Source organism: Spermophilus citellus (genome assembly GCF_964194105.1).
Source record: "Spermophilus citellus genome assembly, chromosome: 1".
Taxonomy (NCBI): domain Eukaryota; kingdom Metazoa; phylum Chordata; class Mammalia; order Rodentia; family Sciuridae; genus Spermophilus; species Spermophilus citellus.
The window spans coordinates 202591769-202612222 of NC_138182.1; the positions used below are offsets into that span (position 1 = coordinate 202591769).

At 33.6% G+C, this 20454-nt stretch overlaps 1 protein-coding gene across 1 annotated transcript in view; it reads left to right on the forward strand.

Moving 5' to 3' along the window:
* The window catches only part of LOC308655402 (solute carrier organic anion transporter family member 6A1-like), a gene marked incomplete at both ends in the record, with an annotated part of 69212 nt that overhangs the window by 26339 nt on the left and 22419 nt on the right, over nucleotides 1–20454 (forward strand). The window contains 2 exons of the mRNA XM_081305514.1: nucleotides 4824–5019; nucleotides 12041–12194. Coding sequence (XP_081161640.1) covers nucleotides 4824–5019; nucleotides 12041–12194 — 350 coding nt within the window. The remainder of the gene's footprint in view (nucleotides 1–4823; nucleotides 5020–12040; nucleotides 12195–20454) is intronic.

Genomic DNA, 20454 nt, shown 5'->3' on the forward strand with positions numbered 1-20454 from the left:
GTACCTGGTAATGTTTGTTTTACAAAATTATGTGCTCCGACATTTAGCGTTTATTATCATTATACATTTTTGATGAACTTTTACCTTGATCAATATTTTAAAGCCCATTTTATCAGATGTAAGTATAATTATTACTACCACCTTCATTTACTTGTAATATAATTTCCCTCCTTTTACTTTAAATCTATGCTTGTCTTTGCAGGTGAAGTAAATTACTTGTAGGTAACATATTGTTGGATCCTGCTTCTTAATTTACCCAGCCGGATTGTGTCTTCCACTAAAGAAATTAAGATCATTTACATTCAGGGTTATTCTTGTTGCCAACTTATTGCTTTTCTTAAGGTTGTTTTGAATATTCTGTGTTCATTTATTTTTTTCACTTATTCATCTCAGAAGATGGATGGTTGAGTGTACTGATAATATTTGATTCTTTCATATTTTTCATTTGTGTGTCTAGTCTTCTAGTAGAATTTGTTCTTTCATATGCTGTCATAATTGTGCCCTTCTTTCTTCCTCTTCTGGGTGTAGAAGTTTCTTAAATATCTTTTTATCTGCTAGTGTTCATGAACTCCTTTATTTATGTTCTTCTGGAAAGATCTTTTTTCTTTCAGGGTTTTTTTTTTTCCTTCAAAAACTTTAAATACATACCTTTAGAGTTTTTGCCTCAAAATCCAATTTTAGTCTAATGTCTGCCTTTAAAGGCAACTTGATGCTTCTCTCCTGCAGATTTTGTTGTTCTTTTCTTGTTCTGCACTTTTGGCACTTTAACTATAGTACCTACAGAAAGATACTTTTCTTTTCATGAGCACTTGGGTTTCTAAATGCCTCCTGTACTTTAATGTCCTTGTCTTTCCCAAGATTTGTGAAACTTTCTGCCAGTATTTCATTGAGTAAGTTTTCTTTGCTATCATTCTGCAACTCTTCTCACTTGTCTATTCGGATTACATATATTTTGGTCTTTTAATTATATCCCAGAGAATATGTACGCTCTGTTTATTCTTTCTTATTTTTTTCTTTACCACTGTCTGGATATGATATTTCATTAGACATGTCTTCAAGTTTTGATATTCTTCCTTCCATTCACTCTAGTCTATTTGTGAGGCTTTCAACTGAGTTTGTTTTTTTAAATTTGAATAATTAAAGTTTACATTTCCAAGATTTCTGTGATTCTTTTTATAGTTTTTCATTTAATTAAAAATTTCATTCACATCCTGCATTATGTTACTTGATTCATTCAGTTGTCTATCTGTATTCTCTTGAAATACATTGAACTTTTTTTTAAAGTTTTTTAGTACTTTATTTTATGTATAAAGAACGATCATGTTCTCTTTCATTGGGAAATCCATTCGAGGAAGATCACTTAGTCCAATTTAATGAAGTCTGAATCCTTCGAATACTGACAGAAACACTGCCAGCACACATTGAGGTTGTATTTCCAGATCAGACCTGGCGGGTTCGGGCATCCGCAACAAGAGAGAGCTCCCTAGCCGAATTTTCATGGGTGGCTCCAATAGAGCTGTTGGTAACCCATCTTGCATTCAAGGGTGCAAAGGTACATTGAACTTTAAAAAAAAATCATTGCTTTTAATTCTTTATCAAGAATTTCAGTCACTTTCATACTTACTTTGGTAATTCTGAACTTTAGGTGATGACATATTCCCTTTTCTTATTTTTTTTTTTTTTACCTTGGATACTGTTTGTTGTTGTTTTGTTGAGTATCTTCAGTTAAATTTCATACTAGATTCCCTAGTTTAATATCCCTGTAGCTTCTTTGTGATTTTTGGTTTTTTGTTTATTTGTTGTTTTGTCGTTCAGAATATATTTCATTGAGGTTTCAGAGACCTTCTGTCTCTGCATCTCTTGAAGGAATGGAAACCCTCTGGTTCTTCAGGAGATAAGGTGTTGGCAGCAAAGTATATGGGTTGTACCCTCTGTGATTACTCCTATTATGGGTAGCCACTATCATGGGTTAGAAGTTTACATAGGTCCTGCTTCCAATAGCTCTAGTACTTGAAGGTGATTCTGATACTGGTTCAGTTGCATTGAAGGGTTCAGAACTCTTGTCCTATGACTGGAGACTCTTATAGATCTAGTTGCTTTATGGGAGAAGCAAGTGCTAGAAATCTATCTCCCCCTCTGGGGGACTCACCTTCAGACTTATCAGCTCTAGGCAATCTGATCTGGTGCAGATGCAACCAATGTAGAGTATCCACATCCATCAGGTCATACACCACTTTGTTTTCCCTTTATGCTGCTGCTGTGGAGGTAGCTTCCATCTATGTAAACCCATCTGGGGCAGGTTGACCACTAGATGCTCATGTATCCCATTTTCTTTAAATAGAATTGTCCTTTAGGGTTTCAGTGGGACTGATTTTGGCTGAAGCAGGGTTTAATTCTTCTCATCTGATCTGTGAGGAAGCTCAAAGGCAGAACACCTACCCAGTGGCATGAAGCCCTAGACTCAATACCTAGCACTGGAAACACACACACTTACAATTTAAAAATAAAAATATATAAGAAAGAGAATGAAAGGGAAAAATAATAGAAATCAAAAGTAAAAGAAAAAAAAGGAAAGTGGGAAAGAAAAGAAAAATCCAACTAAAGAATGAAAAATAAGATAAAATAAAACTGAGAAATAAAAAAGCAATCATAACAAAAGATAGAATAGTCAGAGGGAAAAGCAAGTAAAAAAAAATTCTTCTAATTGAGGTGCTTTGAATACCTTTCTCTGGGTCTCCTAAGAGTGTAATCTGCTAGGTATGGAGGTGGGTAATGGGTTGTAGCTGCAGCTCATTTTCCTTCCACTCTGGTCTTGCCAAACTAGCTGAGGCAGAATGAGGGCTGTATCCTGAAATTACATGTTAAGAAAATGTTGACTCAGCCCAGGGTATTTTGTCTCCAGACGCTTTTAGTCTGTGCACCTGGGGCATGGCTGAGGTCCAAGCTGCTGTGAGCCCATATCACTGACCGAGTTTTGATGAATATGAAACCCACTGGATATATATTTGCTCTGGGTGATTTTAGTCTGTGCATGCACCCAGAGGCATGGCCAATTTCATGATTATAGCAAAACCTTTTTAACCAATTGAGATGTAGTAGAATGTGACTGCTCTGGGTGGGCATATATTAGCCCTGAAGGATTTTAGTAAGTGCACCTGGGGGCGTGGCAAATGAACAAGACATGGCCAATCCCCAGAATGTCTCCAAGGATTGCAAGGGCAATTGAACCCCACCAAGTTCTATGTTTGGGGGAGGCTGTGTTTGAGTGATTTGCCAGCCCTGATTGTGGCACTTTCAGACTTGTCCCCTGCTTGAAGCAACACCATTGCTGAACAGCTATGCCCTCCTCTCCACTCCCCTTTCCCTTGCAGCCTGTGCTCCCTATAAAATAAAGCTCTCAGTGAATTTGTGTCAAGGAATCTCCCCCAAGCTATATCTGTCCTGTATGCCTCTCATCTACCCAAAGTGGCCATGTGTCAAAGTGGTTCCTGAGATGTGATTATGCTGTTTTAGGATCCCCAAAGCAGTTTAGGCCTTAACAGCAGAAACTTCCTTAAGACGATTCCTGGCTATAGCACTCTGAGAGAAGCAATTTCTTCTTTAAAGATTGTTGTGTAGACTTCATGTCACCAATTTATTTATTTGTAGGGTGCAGTGTTCTGGGCTATACTCTTTCTCTTTCACCTCTGCCCCCATTAAGGGAAGAGTCCCCTTTCCCCAACCTAGAAGTGTTGCCAGGAGTTGGGATATTCCACTTTTCTTGTTTTGTTATTCTCTTTAGTCTTGGAATCTACCAAGTTTCATTTCCTGTGCCATCATTTCCCAGTGCTAACCCACAGCCCCTTATATCCATGAGAAGTTCCATCCTGTGGAGGAGCAAACCATTGCTGGTGTCTTTATATACCACCTTCTGTCTCCACCTGAGTTTTTATTTGAACAATTATGTTTCTTAATGTCCAGGTTTTTTATTTGTTCTTTCTTTATACACCTGATTTATTCTTCCCCATTCTTCATTTTTATGTCATTTACTTCTCCATTGTTATATCTTTTTGAACATTCTGAAGTTGTTTACTATTTTTTGGTCATTATTAGACCTTCTATGACATAACTTTTATCTGATGGTTTTGAATTTTTTGGTATTAATTTTCTCTTGCTATATTCCAATTTAATTGCTATATATTTGTAGCAGAGGGATTGCATCAATGTATGCATTTACTGTGCTATCCTCATGGATAATTTTCTAACTGTATTTCTCTTTCTTCATTTCCTACTTTTTTTCCTCCTCTTTCTGTGTTTTCCCTTATCTAATTGTTATGTTTAAATGGAAAACCATATCTTATGGTGGCTATTCTAGAGTCCCACTTTCATTGTCAATATTGAATCAATTTATAAATACAATGGTAGCTTGGTGAAATTTTTGTTCACAAATATCTGTTTGAGATCTCCTGTCACTTTAGTCGTGCCTCTTGAAATAATACATAAACACAGAGAGTAGCTAATAATAGTTTTCAATAGGACAGCTCCCCACTTAAGTTTGGCATGAGTTAAATTTCTGGTATATCTTAAATGCCATTAGTGTATAGAAGTAAAATATTACCATATTGTTCAAGAGCCCGTTACACCCATGCTTTAACCCTATCACAAGTTTGTATTTTTCATAAGGTTCAGGTTTGTTAAGGTATTTATCATAACTTTAACTTTTTCTCTTTTAATTTAAAACTATTCTTGATGTATGTTAGAACAGGTGGGAATTTATCAATGTGTGAATTTTCTATGATATCAGCTGACTATTTTTTAATGGTATTTTCTCCTCCTCTTTTTAGGTGTTATATTAATTCCAGGATGTGCACTTGGCCAGCTTCTGGGAGGTATCATTGTGTCCAAGTTACAAATGTCTTGTAAAGCCCTTATGAGATTTATCATCATTACATCTCTTTTGTCAATTATATTTCATGTACTTATAATTTTTGTACACTGCCATCCAGTCCAGTTTGCTGGAATCAACGAAGATTATGATGGGTAAATACAATTTTGTATATTATATTTTTAAATAAGAAACCATAAGCCTATTTCTCAGGCAATCAATTTTACATCCAGTAATGCTTACATGTTTATATCACTCTTATAATTATTAGGTATGTAAAAGAATTATAAGTCACAGTTTTAATTTTCACTTTAAGGTCACAAATATTATGAGATCTGGTGATGACTGCTCATTTAGTTATAAATTAATAGAGAAAATTCACATTGAAATCACAGAACATAAAAGTAAAATTTTGTGTTAGGATTGATAACAATTAGGGGATGGTACTAACTTCTTTACATGGTAATTTTACCTTGTGTTCTTGAATTGGATTGTCTGCCTTCTTATGGATATCAGAGAATGTATGCAAAGAGAGTATCTCTTTTAAGCCAAATATGCACAAATTCAAAGAACTTGGCATAGGTTGATATTAATATTAGGATACAAAAACCAGAATTGAAAAGCAAAGGATTGGGAAAATAAATAAGCAAGGAGAATAAAACATCTACTTCAAGCTATTACAAGAGTAGCTAAGGACAGACCAATGCTCAACAAATATTACCAGTGCTGTTGGATAGTCACAGGTCATAAAGCATGACTTAAGCTTCACTCATTATACAAGTTTCTGAATCATAGATTAATATGTATCATATATTTCAATGAAAAACTTTTAAACTTTTAGAAACAAAGTAGAAAATTCCTAGAGTGTAGAACTAGGTGAAGTGTTGTTAGACATAACAATAAAAGTATGATCCATAAAATAAAAAAATAACAAGTTAGACTTTATAAAAATGAAATAGTTTTGCTGTGCAGAGGCTGCATGCTAACAAGGTGAGAAGATATGCTATAGAGTGAAGACAGTATTTGAAAACTGAAAATTCATGTGCATTTACAAGTAGAGAATTAATGTTGGTTGAAAATTCCTGAATACAAGAACAGAAAGAATTAAATTTCATTACTCTATCAAGAAACAAATGGAAAAATATACAATTTTTATGGAAAATTTTTGTTCATAAATTATCATATTAAGATATCTAGAAATAAATCTATCAAAGATGTGCAAAACCTTGATAAAGAAAAATTTTGCTGACATGTATATTATGATATCAAAACAAAAGGAAAACTACAGAATGTTAATATATTTGAAGAAGAAATATAAAAATATTAGTATCCCACAAATTAACATCAGTTCCTTGTAATTCTACTAAAAATCTTTTTTTTAAATTTTTCTTAGCTGTAGATGGACACAATGACTTTATTTTTACTTATTTATTTTTATATGGTGCTAAGGATTGAGCCCGGTGTCTCACACATGCTAGGTGAGCGCTCTACCACTGAGGTACAACCCCAGCCCTCTACTAAAAATCTTGATAGAATTTTTACAAACCATGAAAAGCCTTTTTGAAATTATTATTATTGTCAAAAGAGGAAAGTACAAAGAATAGATTATACACTTCCCAAAAGGGGGGTATTTAAAAATATTGAATTTCATTTTGCTTTGATTTCACTTCAATAAATCTTTATGAAATTAAGAAAAGGTTGGATTTGTGCTTTGTGGCACCAAAGAAGGAAAAAATAGGCCCTAATCTCTATCACATGGGGCTAGGCCCCAGCTTCCTTAATAAGATGCCTATAGCACAAGAACTAAAACCAAGAATCAACAAATGGGATGGATTCAAACTAAAAAGTTTTTTTTTTTTTTTTTTTTTTTTTTCTCGGCAAAAGAAGTAACATGTGAGGTGAATAGGGAGCCTACATCCTGGGAACAAATTTTTATCCCTCACTCATCAGATAGAGCTCTAATCTTTAGGGTATATAAAGAGCTCAACAAGATAAGCACACACACACACACACACACACAAAAAAAAAACATCAAATAATCCAATCAATAAACGGGCTAAGGACCTGAACAGACACTTCTCAGAAAAGGATATACAATCAATTAACAAATAAATGAAAAAAATGCTCATCATCTCTAGCAATCAGAGAAATGCAAATTAAAACTACTCTAAGATACCATCTCACTCCAGTAAGAATGGCTGCCGCTATTTTGAAGACAAACAACAAGTGCTGGCGAGGATGCGGGAAAAAGGTACACTCATACACTGCTAGTAGGACTGCAAATTGGTGCAGCCAATTTGGAAAGCAGTATGGAGATTCCTTGGAAAGCTGGGAATAGAACCACCATTTGACACAGCTATTCCTCTTCTCAGACTGTAGAATCCTTTCTTTTAGATATTTTAGATATATAGTACAGGATCACTACCTATAGTCACCCATCATAAAATAGCATACTACAACTTCTTAATTTTATGAAAATCCAATGTTGTACCCATTGATCAATCTTTTTATTCTGTCCTTTTGGACAAAGCAAAATGATCAGCAATTTTATTTTACTCATTGCTTTTCATTAAAATTGTTTATTGGGCTGGGATTGTGGCTCAGCAGTAGAGCGCTTTCCTTGCATGGGCGGGACCCGGGTTCGATCCTCAGCACCACATAGAAATAAAGGCATTGTGTTGTTTCCATCTACACCTAAAAAATAAATATTAAAAAATTGTTTATAATCTATAAACACAATGGGCAATATTCACAAAACTTGTAATAGGGTAGAAGACAGCCTAACTAACTTCATTGAGATAAAGTCAATTAACCCATTTTGAGAGAAAAAAAAAGGAAAAACCAAAAAAGTTTTACAGGATGAATGGTACCCTGTTAGGCATACAAATATCTGCATTGTCAGAGTTCCAAGGGAGGAGAGAGAAAAATGTACAGAAACCGTATTTCACAGAGTGATAATTGAAAACGTTCCGAGCTTTGTGAGATATATGAACATTCAGTCTGGGAAGCGCAAAAGAATCCCAAATAGATCCAACCTATAAAGTCTTCTCCAAAGCACAATATAATTTAAGCTGTCAAAAGTCAAAGACAAAGATTTCAAAAACATCAAGAGAAAATGTCAAGTCATATAATAAGGAATCCCTATTAGAATAGCAGCAGATTTCTCCATAGAACCTTCCTTGTAGGCCAGAGAATGGGATGATATATTGAGAGAATTTAAAGAAAAAAATCCTGTCAGACAAGAATTATGTACCCAGCAAAAGTATTTTTCAGAAATGAAGAAGAAATAAAGTCTTTCTCAAGCAAGCAAAAACCAAGTGAATTCATCACTAGAATTGGCTCACAAGAAATTATTAAAGGAGCTCTATATCTAGAAGTGAAAGAATATTAACTTCCAACAGAAGGAAGTATAAAATTCACTGTAGATATATAAATGAGAACAGGGAAAAAATAAAAACCTATCATTACAGAAAACCACCAAACCACAAAGATTCACAATAATAAAAAAATAATGGATATACAAAACAGTTATTAACAGTACAGAAAATATTTATGTTATCTTGTTAACTATAAATAGTTATTGAATGTAAATGGGTTTAAACATCTTATTAAAAGAATAGAATGGATGCATCTGATAGAAGAAAAAGCTTCAATAGATGAATGGATAAAAAAATGTGGCATTTATACACAATGGAGTATTACTCTGTACTAAAAAATGACAAAATCATGGCATTTGCAGGGAAATGGATGGCATTAGAGCAGATTATGCTAAATGAAGCTAGCCAATCCCTAAAAAACAAATGCCAAATGTCTTCTTTGATATAAGGAGAGCAACTAAGAACAGAGCAGGGAGGAAGAACATGAGAAGAAGATTGACATTAAACAGGGAGGAGAGGTGGGAGGGAAAGGGAAAGAGAAGGGAAATTGCATGGAAATGGAAGGAGACCCTCATTGTTATACAAAATTACATATAAGAGGAAGTGAGGGGAAAGGGAAAAAAACAAGGGAGAGAAATGAATTACAGTAGATGGGGTAGAGAGAGAAGATGGGAGGGGAGGGGAGGGGAGGGGGGATAGTAGGGGATAGGAAAGGCAACAGAATACAACAGACACTAGTATGGCAGTATGTAAAAACGTGGATGTGTAACTGATGTGATTCTGCAATCTGTATACGGGGTAAAAATGGGAGTTCATAACCCACTTGAATCAAATGTATGATATATGATATGTCAAGAGCTTTGTAATGTTTTGAACAACTAATAATAAAAATAAAAATAAATTTTAAAACAAGAATAGAACGGAATCCCAACTATAGTCTGCCTGCAAGAAACTCATCTTTCTGGGAAAGTCACATTTGGTTTCCACACAAATGAAAACCAGAAACAAATAGGAGTAGTCCTACTCATATCAGATAAAATAACCTTTAAGGGAAAGACTATAAAAATATAAATGTTACTATGTAATGAAAATGGATCAACTGAGCATAAGGTTATATCAACTGAAATGTATATACATACAATACTGTACCACCTAACTCTGTAAACCAAATATTATTAGATATAAAAGGAGTGATGCACTCCAATAGAATAATAGTTGGGGACTTCAGTAACCCATGCTCACCAGTGGACAGATCATGTAGACAGAAAATCAACAGAAATTCTAGTAAACTATATACCAAATTGGAATAAAATAAAGAAATATTTTTAAAAATTAAAATTGAAATAAGCTATACTATATACCACAGACATTGTAGAACATTTCATCTAACATATACAGAACATGCATTCTACTTATCAGAGACAACACTATTTAGGATAGACCCCATGTATTTTGTTATGTCACAAAATACAGCTCAAGAAATTTTATATTAATTTTAAAAATTGAAATTATATATATCTTCTTTAAGTACATGAAATAAAACTGGAAATCAATAATAAAAAATATAGACAATGTCCAAATACATGGGAAGTAAATTACATTGTTCTGAACAATTAATGGACAATAAATAAATTATAAGGGAAATTAAAATTTCTTGAAACAAATGAAAAACTGTAAAAACAATTCCAAAACCTATAGGATAGAGTAAAAATGTTACTGAGAGAAGTCTATAGCAATAAGTATCAAAAACATAGATTTCAAATAAACAATCTAACGTTCCAATAAAAAGACCTAGAATAGCAGGAATAAACCAACAAATGTGAACAAAATTGGTAGAAATAGGGCTGGGCCTATAGCTCAATTTGTAGAGTGCTCACCTAGCACATGTGAGGCACTGGGTGTGATCCTCAGCACTACATAAAAAATAAAAATAAATGAAATAATGGTATGGTGTTAATCTATAACTAAAAATACATTTAAAAATTGGTAGAAATAAATAATAAAGATCAGAGCACAAAAAAATGAAAATGAGACTAAAAAAAATCCAAGAAACAAAAAGATTTTGAAAAGAAACTGCCAGAACTTTCAGTATACTGAAAGAGAGAGAGAGAGAGAGAGAGAGAGAGAGAGAGAGAGAGACATGCAAATAAATAAAATTAGATATCCAAAGGAGACATTGGAACAGATATCATAGAAATACAAATATTATTAGTAACTATTATAAACAACTATGCACCAACTATTTTTTAAAGTTACAGAAAACAATGAATATATTCCTGGACTCATATTACAATAAAATTGAGCCATGAGGATACAAAAAATAACAAGTAATGAGATTAAATCAGTTAATAATATTTTCTCAAAACAGACAAGTCCAGGATGAGAAGACTTCACTGCTGAATTTTACCAAACTTTTTATTAAGAACTAATGCCAATCTTCTTAAATTGTTCCAAAAAATTGAAAGAGAAACTATACCATGAGGACAAACTACCCAGATGCCCAAACCAGATATGGATACAACAGAAAACTATAGAAATTCTGAACAAAATAAAAAAATTGAATGCAATAGCACAGAAAAAAGATCATTCAATATGATCAAATGGGATTTATTATAGGAATTCAAGGAGAGTCTGGTGCATATACATCAATAAGTGCAATATATTACATTAACAGAATGAAGGACAAACAAAATGTTCTTCTCAGTAGATGCAGAGAAAGTGTTCAATAAAATCTGACATAGAGTTTTACATATAATACCAAATACATAATCCCAAAAGAAATAAATTAATAAATTGGACTTGATGAAAATTAAAGCCTGCTTTTTGAAAGACCTTCTTTAGGGAACAAAAAAGCAAGCCGTAGACTTCAAAAGGACATTTGAAATTCAGATATCTAACAAAAGATTTGTTTTCAGAATATATGAAGCACTATCATTGCTTAGAAATAAAGAAAAGAACTAGTCAAAATGGACAAAAGAATCAGATATTTCATCAAATGATATACACAGATGGAAAATAACCGGATGAGAATAAAATCAATATCATTAGTTACTAGAAAAATGTATATTAAAAACACATTTTTAATATGCTAAAATGAAAATGTTATAACCCTATTAAAGTGTCTCAAGGTAATAGAAGATCATACGAAATGCTGAAGAAAAATGTGGAGAACAATCAAATTTCTTGAATATTGCTGGTAGAACTGTAAAATAGCACACCACTTTGGAAATTGATAGTTTCCTAAAAAGTCAAACACCTATAACATGATCCAAATATTTTACTCCTTAATATTTTCCCAAGAACCATGGAGGTATTTTACCATAAAATGATGAAATAAAGATCCATTGTAACAAATTAAAATAAATATTTTTTTTAAAAAACCAATTTAATGGGAAAAAAAGAACCACTGTGTGAAAGAAGCCTAGGAATTTATACATATTGTGTGATTCCATTTCATAAAATCTTAGAAAATCCAAACTAATGAGTAATAACAGAAGGTTGGCAAGCCAAAGTCATGTGTAAAGTAATTATAAATGGGCATAAGGAAACTTTTGGGAGTGATAATTATGTTTGTCAATATGACTACAATGATGGTTTCATAAGCATATGTATCTATCAAAACATTGCAAATGGTACATTGTAAAATGTGCTTTTTATGATATATGATTTTTACCTTAGTACAATTCTTAAGAAAGAAATTATTTCAGTAAGTATATTTTATGGATCTCATTTATATCTTGATATATGCATTAATTATAAAATAACAGTATTATAATTATATTAAATCTCATTTTTATAGAACAGGTCAGTTGGGAAACCTCACAGCTCCGTGCAATGAAAATTGTAGATGCTCATCTTCATTATATTCTTCTGTCTGTGGAAGAGATGATATTGAATATTTTTCTCCCTGCTTTGCAGGCTGTACTGATTCTAAAATGTTTAAAAACACAAAGGTAATTTTTAAAATATTTCTTCTTCTCCAGTAACATGTTCAAATTTTAGATAGTCTTTATATTGTACTCGTGACTCTATAAACTTTCTGGTTTCTTGTTTTCCTCATTTTTAAATTTTAAAAAGAAGTTAAAAAAATCTGTTTTTTATTTCCATAAACACAAAAGTCTTATCGGAATTGAGTGTGGAAGAGATATTCCTATGCTACACTCTGCCTCTATACATCCTAATTTTGTGCATTTAAAGCAGTGAGTGATTGCCATTTACCTCCATGATAGCAAAGTGGGAAGAAACCACCCAAGAAGAAGAGCATTTTGTCTTCAAATTTCACAGTTTGCCTCAGTGATATGCTACACATTAGTCCCACCTTGTCAGATCAGGCGAGGCGGGCAGCAACCAAAGGAGGCAGATTTAAAAAGGCTTTATTGAGATATCACTCCCTGGCGGAACTCCATCAGACCCACAGAATGGACAGAAGGGTCTGAGGAGAAACCGCATGGAAGCTTGACCAGATTGGACTTTTATGGGGCTTACAGCAGGAAGGGAAGGGCTTGGGACAGAAAAAGGTGTTTTTAGGGTTTCTTGTCCTGCTGGAGTTGGTCAGGGGAGTTGGCTGAACTCCAGGATTGGCCAGCGGGTCCTGATGATTGACAGGCATTAGTCAGGAGGTCTCCTTGATTGACAGGCGTTTTCACCGGCACTTGATTGATGTTCCTTTCCCCCATGGGCTGCTTTGTTCTAAGTTGCCACCAAGTTGCCACCACCAACCCAACACCACCCAGCCCCCAAAACCCTCAAATACAATCTTTATTATACCAAGGGGTTAACCAGTGCTTCCTTTTGATGACCTTTTGCTCAGATTTTGGTTTTGCCAAGGAATTCAAAATTCCTACTGTATACATTTTTGCTATTTGTCTAATTTTGCATAACACTAACTCACATTTGGAAACTAGTCCTTTAATTGTTTACCAGAATTCACCATACACATGAGAAATCTTATAAAACCTATCAGACATTCCAGAAGTATATTTGAGTTAGAAAAAGTTCATATGGCAGAAATGTAAGTGACTTCAAATTTACTAGATGTTTTCCTTCCTGTCCTTTGGTATTTCATGAAGTAAAACCATTTTAAAACTTCCATATTTGCTAATCTTTGCTGTATTAACATCAAATTTACTATTGTCTGAGCCATCCCCCACCCAGTTTTACACTGTCATGAAGAGCAGGTGACTACCGCCTATTTGTGGATTAATTTGTTTTTAATCCAAAATTGCATAAAAAGCTTTTTCAATTTTCACCTTTTAAATGTCACAGAATTGGGAGATTTGAGAAAAATGCTGCACTAGAAGAATCCATATAATAGCTACCTTCCAAGATTGAAACAAAATAACTTTCATAGCTATATGATAAGTGAGGTAGGAAGAGCCAGTAACAATGAAAAGACCAGAAATACTGATTTTTAGAAGAGAAAAAGAATTAAGAAAAGGAATAGTTTGCACCAGTGCCAAGTGCATCGTGGCTTGGTGAGGACAAGCCATTCTTCTCCTGCGATCTGTAGATTTCCCAGTGAGTTTCAGAAAAGCAGGCTCTGCTGTCAAGTACAATTGCAAAAATTTTTTTGAGGTTGTTATGAATGCGATAGTTTTCCTAATTTCAGTTTCAGCAGATTTGTTACTGCAGCATAGGAAAGCAATCACTTTATTTATGTTGATCTTGTAGCCTGTACTTTGTTAAATTTGTTTATAAGTTCTAGAAGTCTTATGGTGGAGGTTTCTTTCTGAGAGGGGTTGGTGCCTTCTAAATATAGGATCATGTCATCAGCAAACAGAGATCATTTTACTTCTTCTTTTTCTATTGGCATTGCTTCAATTTCCTTCTCTTATCTGATACTCTAGGGCTAGAGTATCAAGGACTATATAGAGAAGGAGTGGCAAGAGTGGGCATCCTTGTCTTATTCCTGTTTTTAGAGGAAATGGTTTCAGTTTTTCTTGACTAAGTATGATATCAGCCTTGGGTTTGTCATAAGTCATTTTTACAATGCAGAAATAAGTTCCTTCTCTCCCTAGTTTCTGTAGTGTTTTAAACATGAATGGGTGCTGGACTTTGTCAAGTGCTTTTCTGCATTTATTGAGTTAATTGTGTGGTTTTTGTCTTTAACTTTGTTTATGTGGTGTACATTTATAGATTTGTGTATGTTGAACCAACCTTGCATCCTTGGGATTAAACCCACTTATTATGGTATACTATCTTCTTAATGTGTTTTTAAATGTGGTTTGTCAATATTTTATGAAGAATTTTTTTATATGATCAGTGATATTGGACAAAAACTCTCTTTCCTTCATGTGTCTTTGTCTTGTTTTGATATCAGAGTGATAATGTTTTCGGACAATGAATTTGGCAGTGTTCTCTTCTTTTCTATTTCATGGAGTAATTTGAGAAGGATTGACATTGGTTTTTTGTTAAAGTTCTGGTAGAACTCAACTGAGAAACCATCTGGTCCTGGACTTTTTTTGTTTGGAGATTTTTAATAGCAGCTTCAATTTCATTGCTGTTTATATTTTCTATATTCTCATGATTTCATTAGGTCATATGTCTCTAGGTATCTGTAATTATCCCTGAGTGTCTAGTTTACTGGAGTATAAATTTTCAGATAGATTTTTATGATCCACTGAATTTCAGTAGTGTCTATGTTGATATTATTTTTTGTTAATTTGGGTTTTCTCTCATTTTCTTTTGATTAGTTTGGCTAAATGTTTATCAATCCTGCTTATCTTTTTATTTAAGGAACCAATTCTTTGCTGCATTGATCCTTTTGTTAAATTTTCAGATTCATTAATTTTGGCTCTGATTTTAATTATTTCCTGTTTTCCACTGATTTTGGAATTAGTTTTATCTTGTATTCTATAGGGATGGAACCATTGCATATTAGAGATTCAACCATTTTGAATAGTAATGCAATTCACAATAGCCTACCTCATAACTTTCCCATGTTCATAAATTTAAAAAAAAGAAAACGAGGATGAAAAAGAATCTAAGAAATCTTCTCTATACGTATATTTCTTAGTCTTTGTCTTTTCTCGTACAATTTACTACTTCATGTTTTAAATTTTATATTGTTAACATTTTATTCAAATGTGCCATTATTTTAAAGACATTTAAATAATACAAACATATTTCTCATTAAAAAAAAAAAACTAACCTATGGAACCAACCTAGGTGTCCATCAAAGATGAAGAAAGGGGTTGGGGGTGTAGTTCAGTGGTAAAGTGCTTGCCTAGCACACATAAAGCACTGGGTTGGATCTGCAGCACCACATAAAAACAAATAAATAAAATTAAAGTATAAAAAAAGATGAATGGATAAATAAAATGTGGTATATATTCATAGTGGAGTTTTATTTAGCCAGTAAGAGTAATGAAATTATGTTGTTTTGTGGTAAATGGATGCAGCTGGAAAACATCTTGCTAAATGAAATGAGCCAGGCCTAGAATATCAAGAGTTGAATGTTTTCTCTCATATGCAGAAGTTAAACAAAAATAAGGAGGAAATAAAGGGAAAGACATCACATGAAAATAAGAGACAAATCAGTGAAGTAGAGGAAGAGGTTATGAGAGGGAGAGAGGAGGCATAAGGGAAGGGAAGAATGGTAGAATGAGACTGACCAAACTATCCTATGTCCATATATGAATTCACAGTGAATTTCACCTTTATGTATATCTACAATGCACTGATGAAAAAGAAAAACTATAAATAAATAGAAGAAAGACCAGTAGAAGAACAGAAAAGGGAGCAGGGGGAGGAAGGATGGTGGGGAAAGAGGAAGTATGAGAGACTGTGCTGGAGCCAATTATATTGCTCTTTTAACTATGTCAAATGAACCCAATATTGTACACTAACACGTTTTTTAAAAAGAACATGCTTAAGAATAAGACTAACCAAAAACATGAAAGCCTTCATCAATGAAAATTACAGAAAACAGAGGAAACAAATCAAACACAAAAAGTTTGAAAACACCTTAAATGTTTATGACTATGAAGAATTAATTTTGTCAAAACAGCCATACAAACAAAAATATCTACAGATTCCATGTAATCCCCATCAAAATTCCAATGATAGGGCTGGGGATGTGGCTCAAGCGGTAGCGCGCTCGCCTGGCATGCGTGGGGCCCGGGTTCAATCCTCAGCACCACATACCAACAAAGATGTTGTGTCCGTCGAGAACTAAAAAATAAATATTAAAAAAAAAATTCTGTGCCCACCGAGAATTAAAAAATAAATAAATATTAAAAAAATTCTCTCTCTCTCTCTCTCCTCTCTCACTCTCTCTTTAAAAAAAAATCCAATGATAATCTTCCCCAAACCAAAAAAAAAAAAAAAATCCTAATTCATATGGAAGAACAAAAGATCCAAAGCAATTATGAGGAAAACCAATAAAGCTAGAGGCATTACAATATTGATTTCAAGTTTTAAATTGATAATTACAGTAATAAAAACAGCTTGGTACTGGCATCAAAATAGACACACTGAGCAATGGAGCAGAATGGGAGACATAGAGACAAACCCACACAGCTACATTTATCTGGTTCTTGACAAAGGTGCCCAAAACATTAAAGAAAAGACAGTCTTTTAAATGGTGCTGGGGAAACTGGATATCCACATGCAAACAATTGAAACTTAATCCATATCTCTCAAACTGCACAAAGGTCAACTGAAAATGGTTAAATAGCTAGGAATAAGACCAGAACATGAGCAACTTCTAGAACAGAATACAGGGGAAAGTTCCAACCTATAGGGGTAAATAATGACTTTCTCCCTGGGACTCCTAAAACTCAGGAAATAATACAAAGACTCAACAAATAGGATGGTATCAAACTAAAAAAAAATTCTGCACAGCAAAGGAAACATTTAAAAGCATGAAAAGAGAACCCACAGAATGGGAGAAAATCTTTGCAAGCTACTACTTTTCTGATGCAGGATATCTAGACTATATAAAGAACTAAAAATACTCAACACCAGAAAGAAAATAACCCATTCCATTAATGGGCAATTGAACTAAACAGATCCTTCTCAAAACAAAAAATACAAATGGCCTTCTAATATATGAAAATCTATTCAAACATTTAACCATCAGGGAAATGAAAGTTAAGACTACATTGAGATTCCATCTCACTCTAGTCAGAAGGGTGATCAATAAAAATACAAGTAACAATAATTGCTGTCAAGGATATGGGGGAAAGGAAACCTTAATACACGGCTGGTGTTCAATCTCTGGTACAAAAAATAAAAAAATAAAAAAACCTCTGATGTCCTACTATATAATTTCTGAAAGTTTTAATTTTTGTTCTTAATATTTTATTAATGGAATGTGTTATTTTCTTTCTGGTGTTGAGTATTTTTAGTTCTTTATATAGTCTATATATAATATAATGCTTTTCAGCTGCCTTCATTTTCCCCAAAAGACTTTATTTCATTTTTTTATAACTACATAAAATTACATTGTGTATTATACAATATTTTCTATCCATTCATCTAATGACAGACATCTAGGCTTATTCCATAACTTAGGCCATTGTGAAATGGGGATGCATGTACCTCTAAAGTATGTTGTCTTTCAATCTTTTGGATGGATACTAAAGAATGGTATAGCCGGATCATATAAGAGCTCCATTTTTAGTTTTTTGAGGAACTTCCATACAGATTTCTATAGTGACTATACCACTGAGCCACATCCTCAGCCCTATTTTGTATTTTATTTAGAGTCAGGGTCTCACTGAATTACTTAGGGTCTCGCTAAATTGCTGAGGCTGGCTTTGAACTCAAGATCCTCCTGCCTCAGCCTCCCAAGCCACTGGGATTACAGGTGTGTGTCACTGCACCATGTGACAATGATATTTGATAGAAAAACAGCTCTGAAATAAAACTGACAATAATGGACTCTATGATTATTAACATGAGGTATGAATAGAATTCATTAATAGGTAGAATTATCATTAATCTCAAATGGGAAAGAATTGACACCACAAAAAATAATGTCAACAAAATGAAAATTAAAAGAAATACAATATACTTAAAATGATCAGGTACTGAAATGACAGTAGTAGAATTCCTTCTAGAAAATATTTTCTCAAAGAAAATATGTCAGCTTTGACATCATTCTGTGAATATTCTTATTCAATATATGAGCAGGGCTAAAATGCTAGAATTGGATACTCTTCATTTAAAATTTTGCAGAAGTTTGCAGGAAAAGCGGTAGGAAATATTGTAACTCTGAAAATTTTAAAGTTTCTGTAGAAAATTGTAGCTTCATTGAAACCGAAAATAGATATCTGATATTAGTATGGTAATATTCCTGGGCAGTTTTGCCTCTCTGAAACCCGCATGTACTCCATGCTTCTCCAAATCCTCAAGTTTCCTCATATAGATTTTGTGATACATTGGGCTTTTCTTTATGATCTCACTGGCTCTGGTTCTTTTCAGTGCTTTCATTATAAAATAGCAGGGTTGGGGGCTTCTGTCACAGGCTTTTGTAGTCCAAGGGGCACCTTACTCATTTTCCATGGAGGGGAAGTTAGTCTCATTCAAATCATTAAGGATGATAAGAAACAAGCCTTCGGGTGTCTTTACGTTGAAACATCCATAGAATATTGGATTTAATTTACTCACCTCCTATCTTTGTGTTGTTTTGTCATATTTTTTCACATATTTTAAACGATGCATGCTATTGTCAATTGTTCCTTCCAGCAGTCAATATTCACTTATATTTGCCCTTTATCTCACATTTCCATACTTTTGTTTAGAAATACTTCTTTCTGCCTGAAGAATTTTATTTCACCTTGATTTCTGAAAACTTCACTGGGTATGGAGTTCTAGAGTAGTAATTATTTCCCCCAAAGCAGTATATTGTCTTCAGTCTCTGGCTGCTTTTAAGATTTTTCTCTTCATTTGTTGTTTTCAGCAGCTTTACTTTGGTGAGCCTGGTTGTGGTTTTCATTTTATTTATATTACTTGGGTTTCATGAAATAAATCTTTGAGTGTGTGATTAATGTCTATCAGTTGGAAAATTCCCAGCTATTAGCTTCTTCTCTCTCTCTCCTGTTCTTTTTGAGACCATTTGTTAGTTTACTATTAATAAATACATAACAAATTACCAGTGCCTTAGTGGGTATAAATAACACCCAGTCATTAGCTCACATTTCTAACATCAGAAGTTCAGACCTAGCATCAGAGTCCTTCGCCCAGAGTCTTACAGACAGAAATCAGGTGTTACTCAGACTATGTTCTTTCTGGAAGATCTGGGAAAGAATTTACATCTAAATTCATCCAGCTTATTGGCCACATCCAGTTCCTGTTGGTCGCAAAAAAAATGAAGCCTGTGTTTCCTTGCTAGCTGTCTGCTGGGGTACAGTCTTCATTTTTACAAGCTACTCACATTCTTTAGCAAATGACTGTCTCTGTCACCAAGTCCAGCCACAAACAATTTCCCTTATGTAGTATACTTTGAATGTTTCACTTCAGGAAGAACCTTGTTCGTTTTGAGGCTCACTTACTCAGGTTACCCAAGACAATTTATCTTTCTTTAAATCAACTATGCCATATAACTTAGTAAGGGAGCAAAGTCTATCAGTTCACAGACCCTGCGATTATGCAGCTATGCACAATAGAGGGAGGGTATCTTTGTTCCATCTTAGAATTTCGCCTAACACAGACTAAATAGAGTTATCTCCAATTCTTTCTTTAGATACTTTCTGTTTTCCATCTCTTTTTATGTGTATAAGTTGTTGAAATGTAGATATTTTCCACTGATCGATTTTCCAGCTACTAATCTGCCATTATTCAGTGTTCCCTTTGTCATTAAACCTATTTTTTGAGATTTTAATTTCACTTCTATTTTCCAATCCTAGCATCTATATTTTTATAGACTACCAACCTCTGGTTAAATTCTACATACTTTAAGCTATTTTATTATCCTTATATTTTCTGAAACATATTGATCATTACTGTTTTCTTGATATTAAATCCACTAACTATGTCATTTAAGAGTCTACTTAAATTTTTTTACTTATATCATAATTTTAAGCCAGTTTTCTTGTCACTTTGATTTGCTCATAATATTATATGAAATGATAAACACTGCATGTGAAAAAAAGTTGCCTAATATAATTGCATAATTTTCTATTTCTTTGCTTTTGCTTCATGTATTTGAGATTCTGCTATTTGCATCCACATTGATAATTGTTGTATCTTCTTAAGGGGTTATTTCTT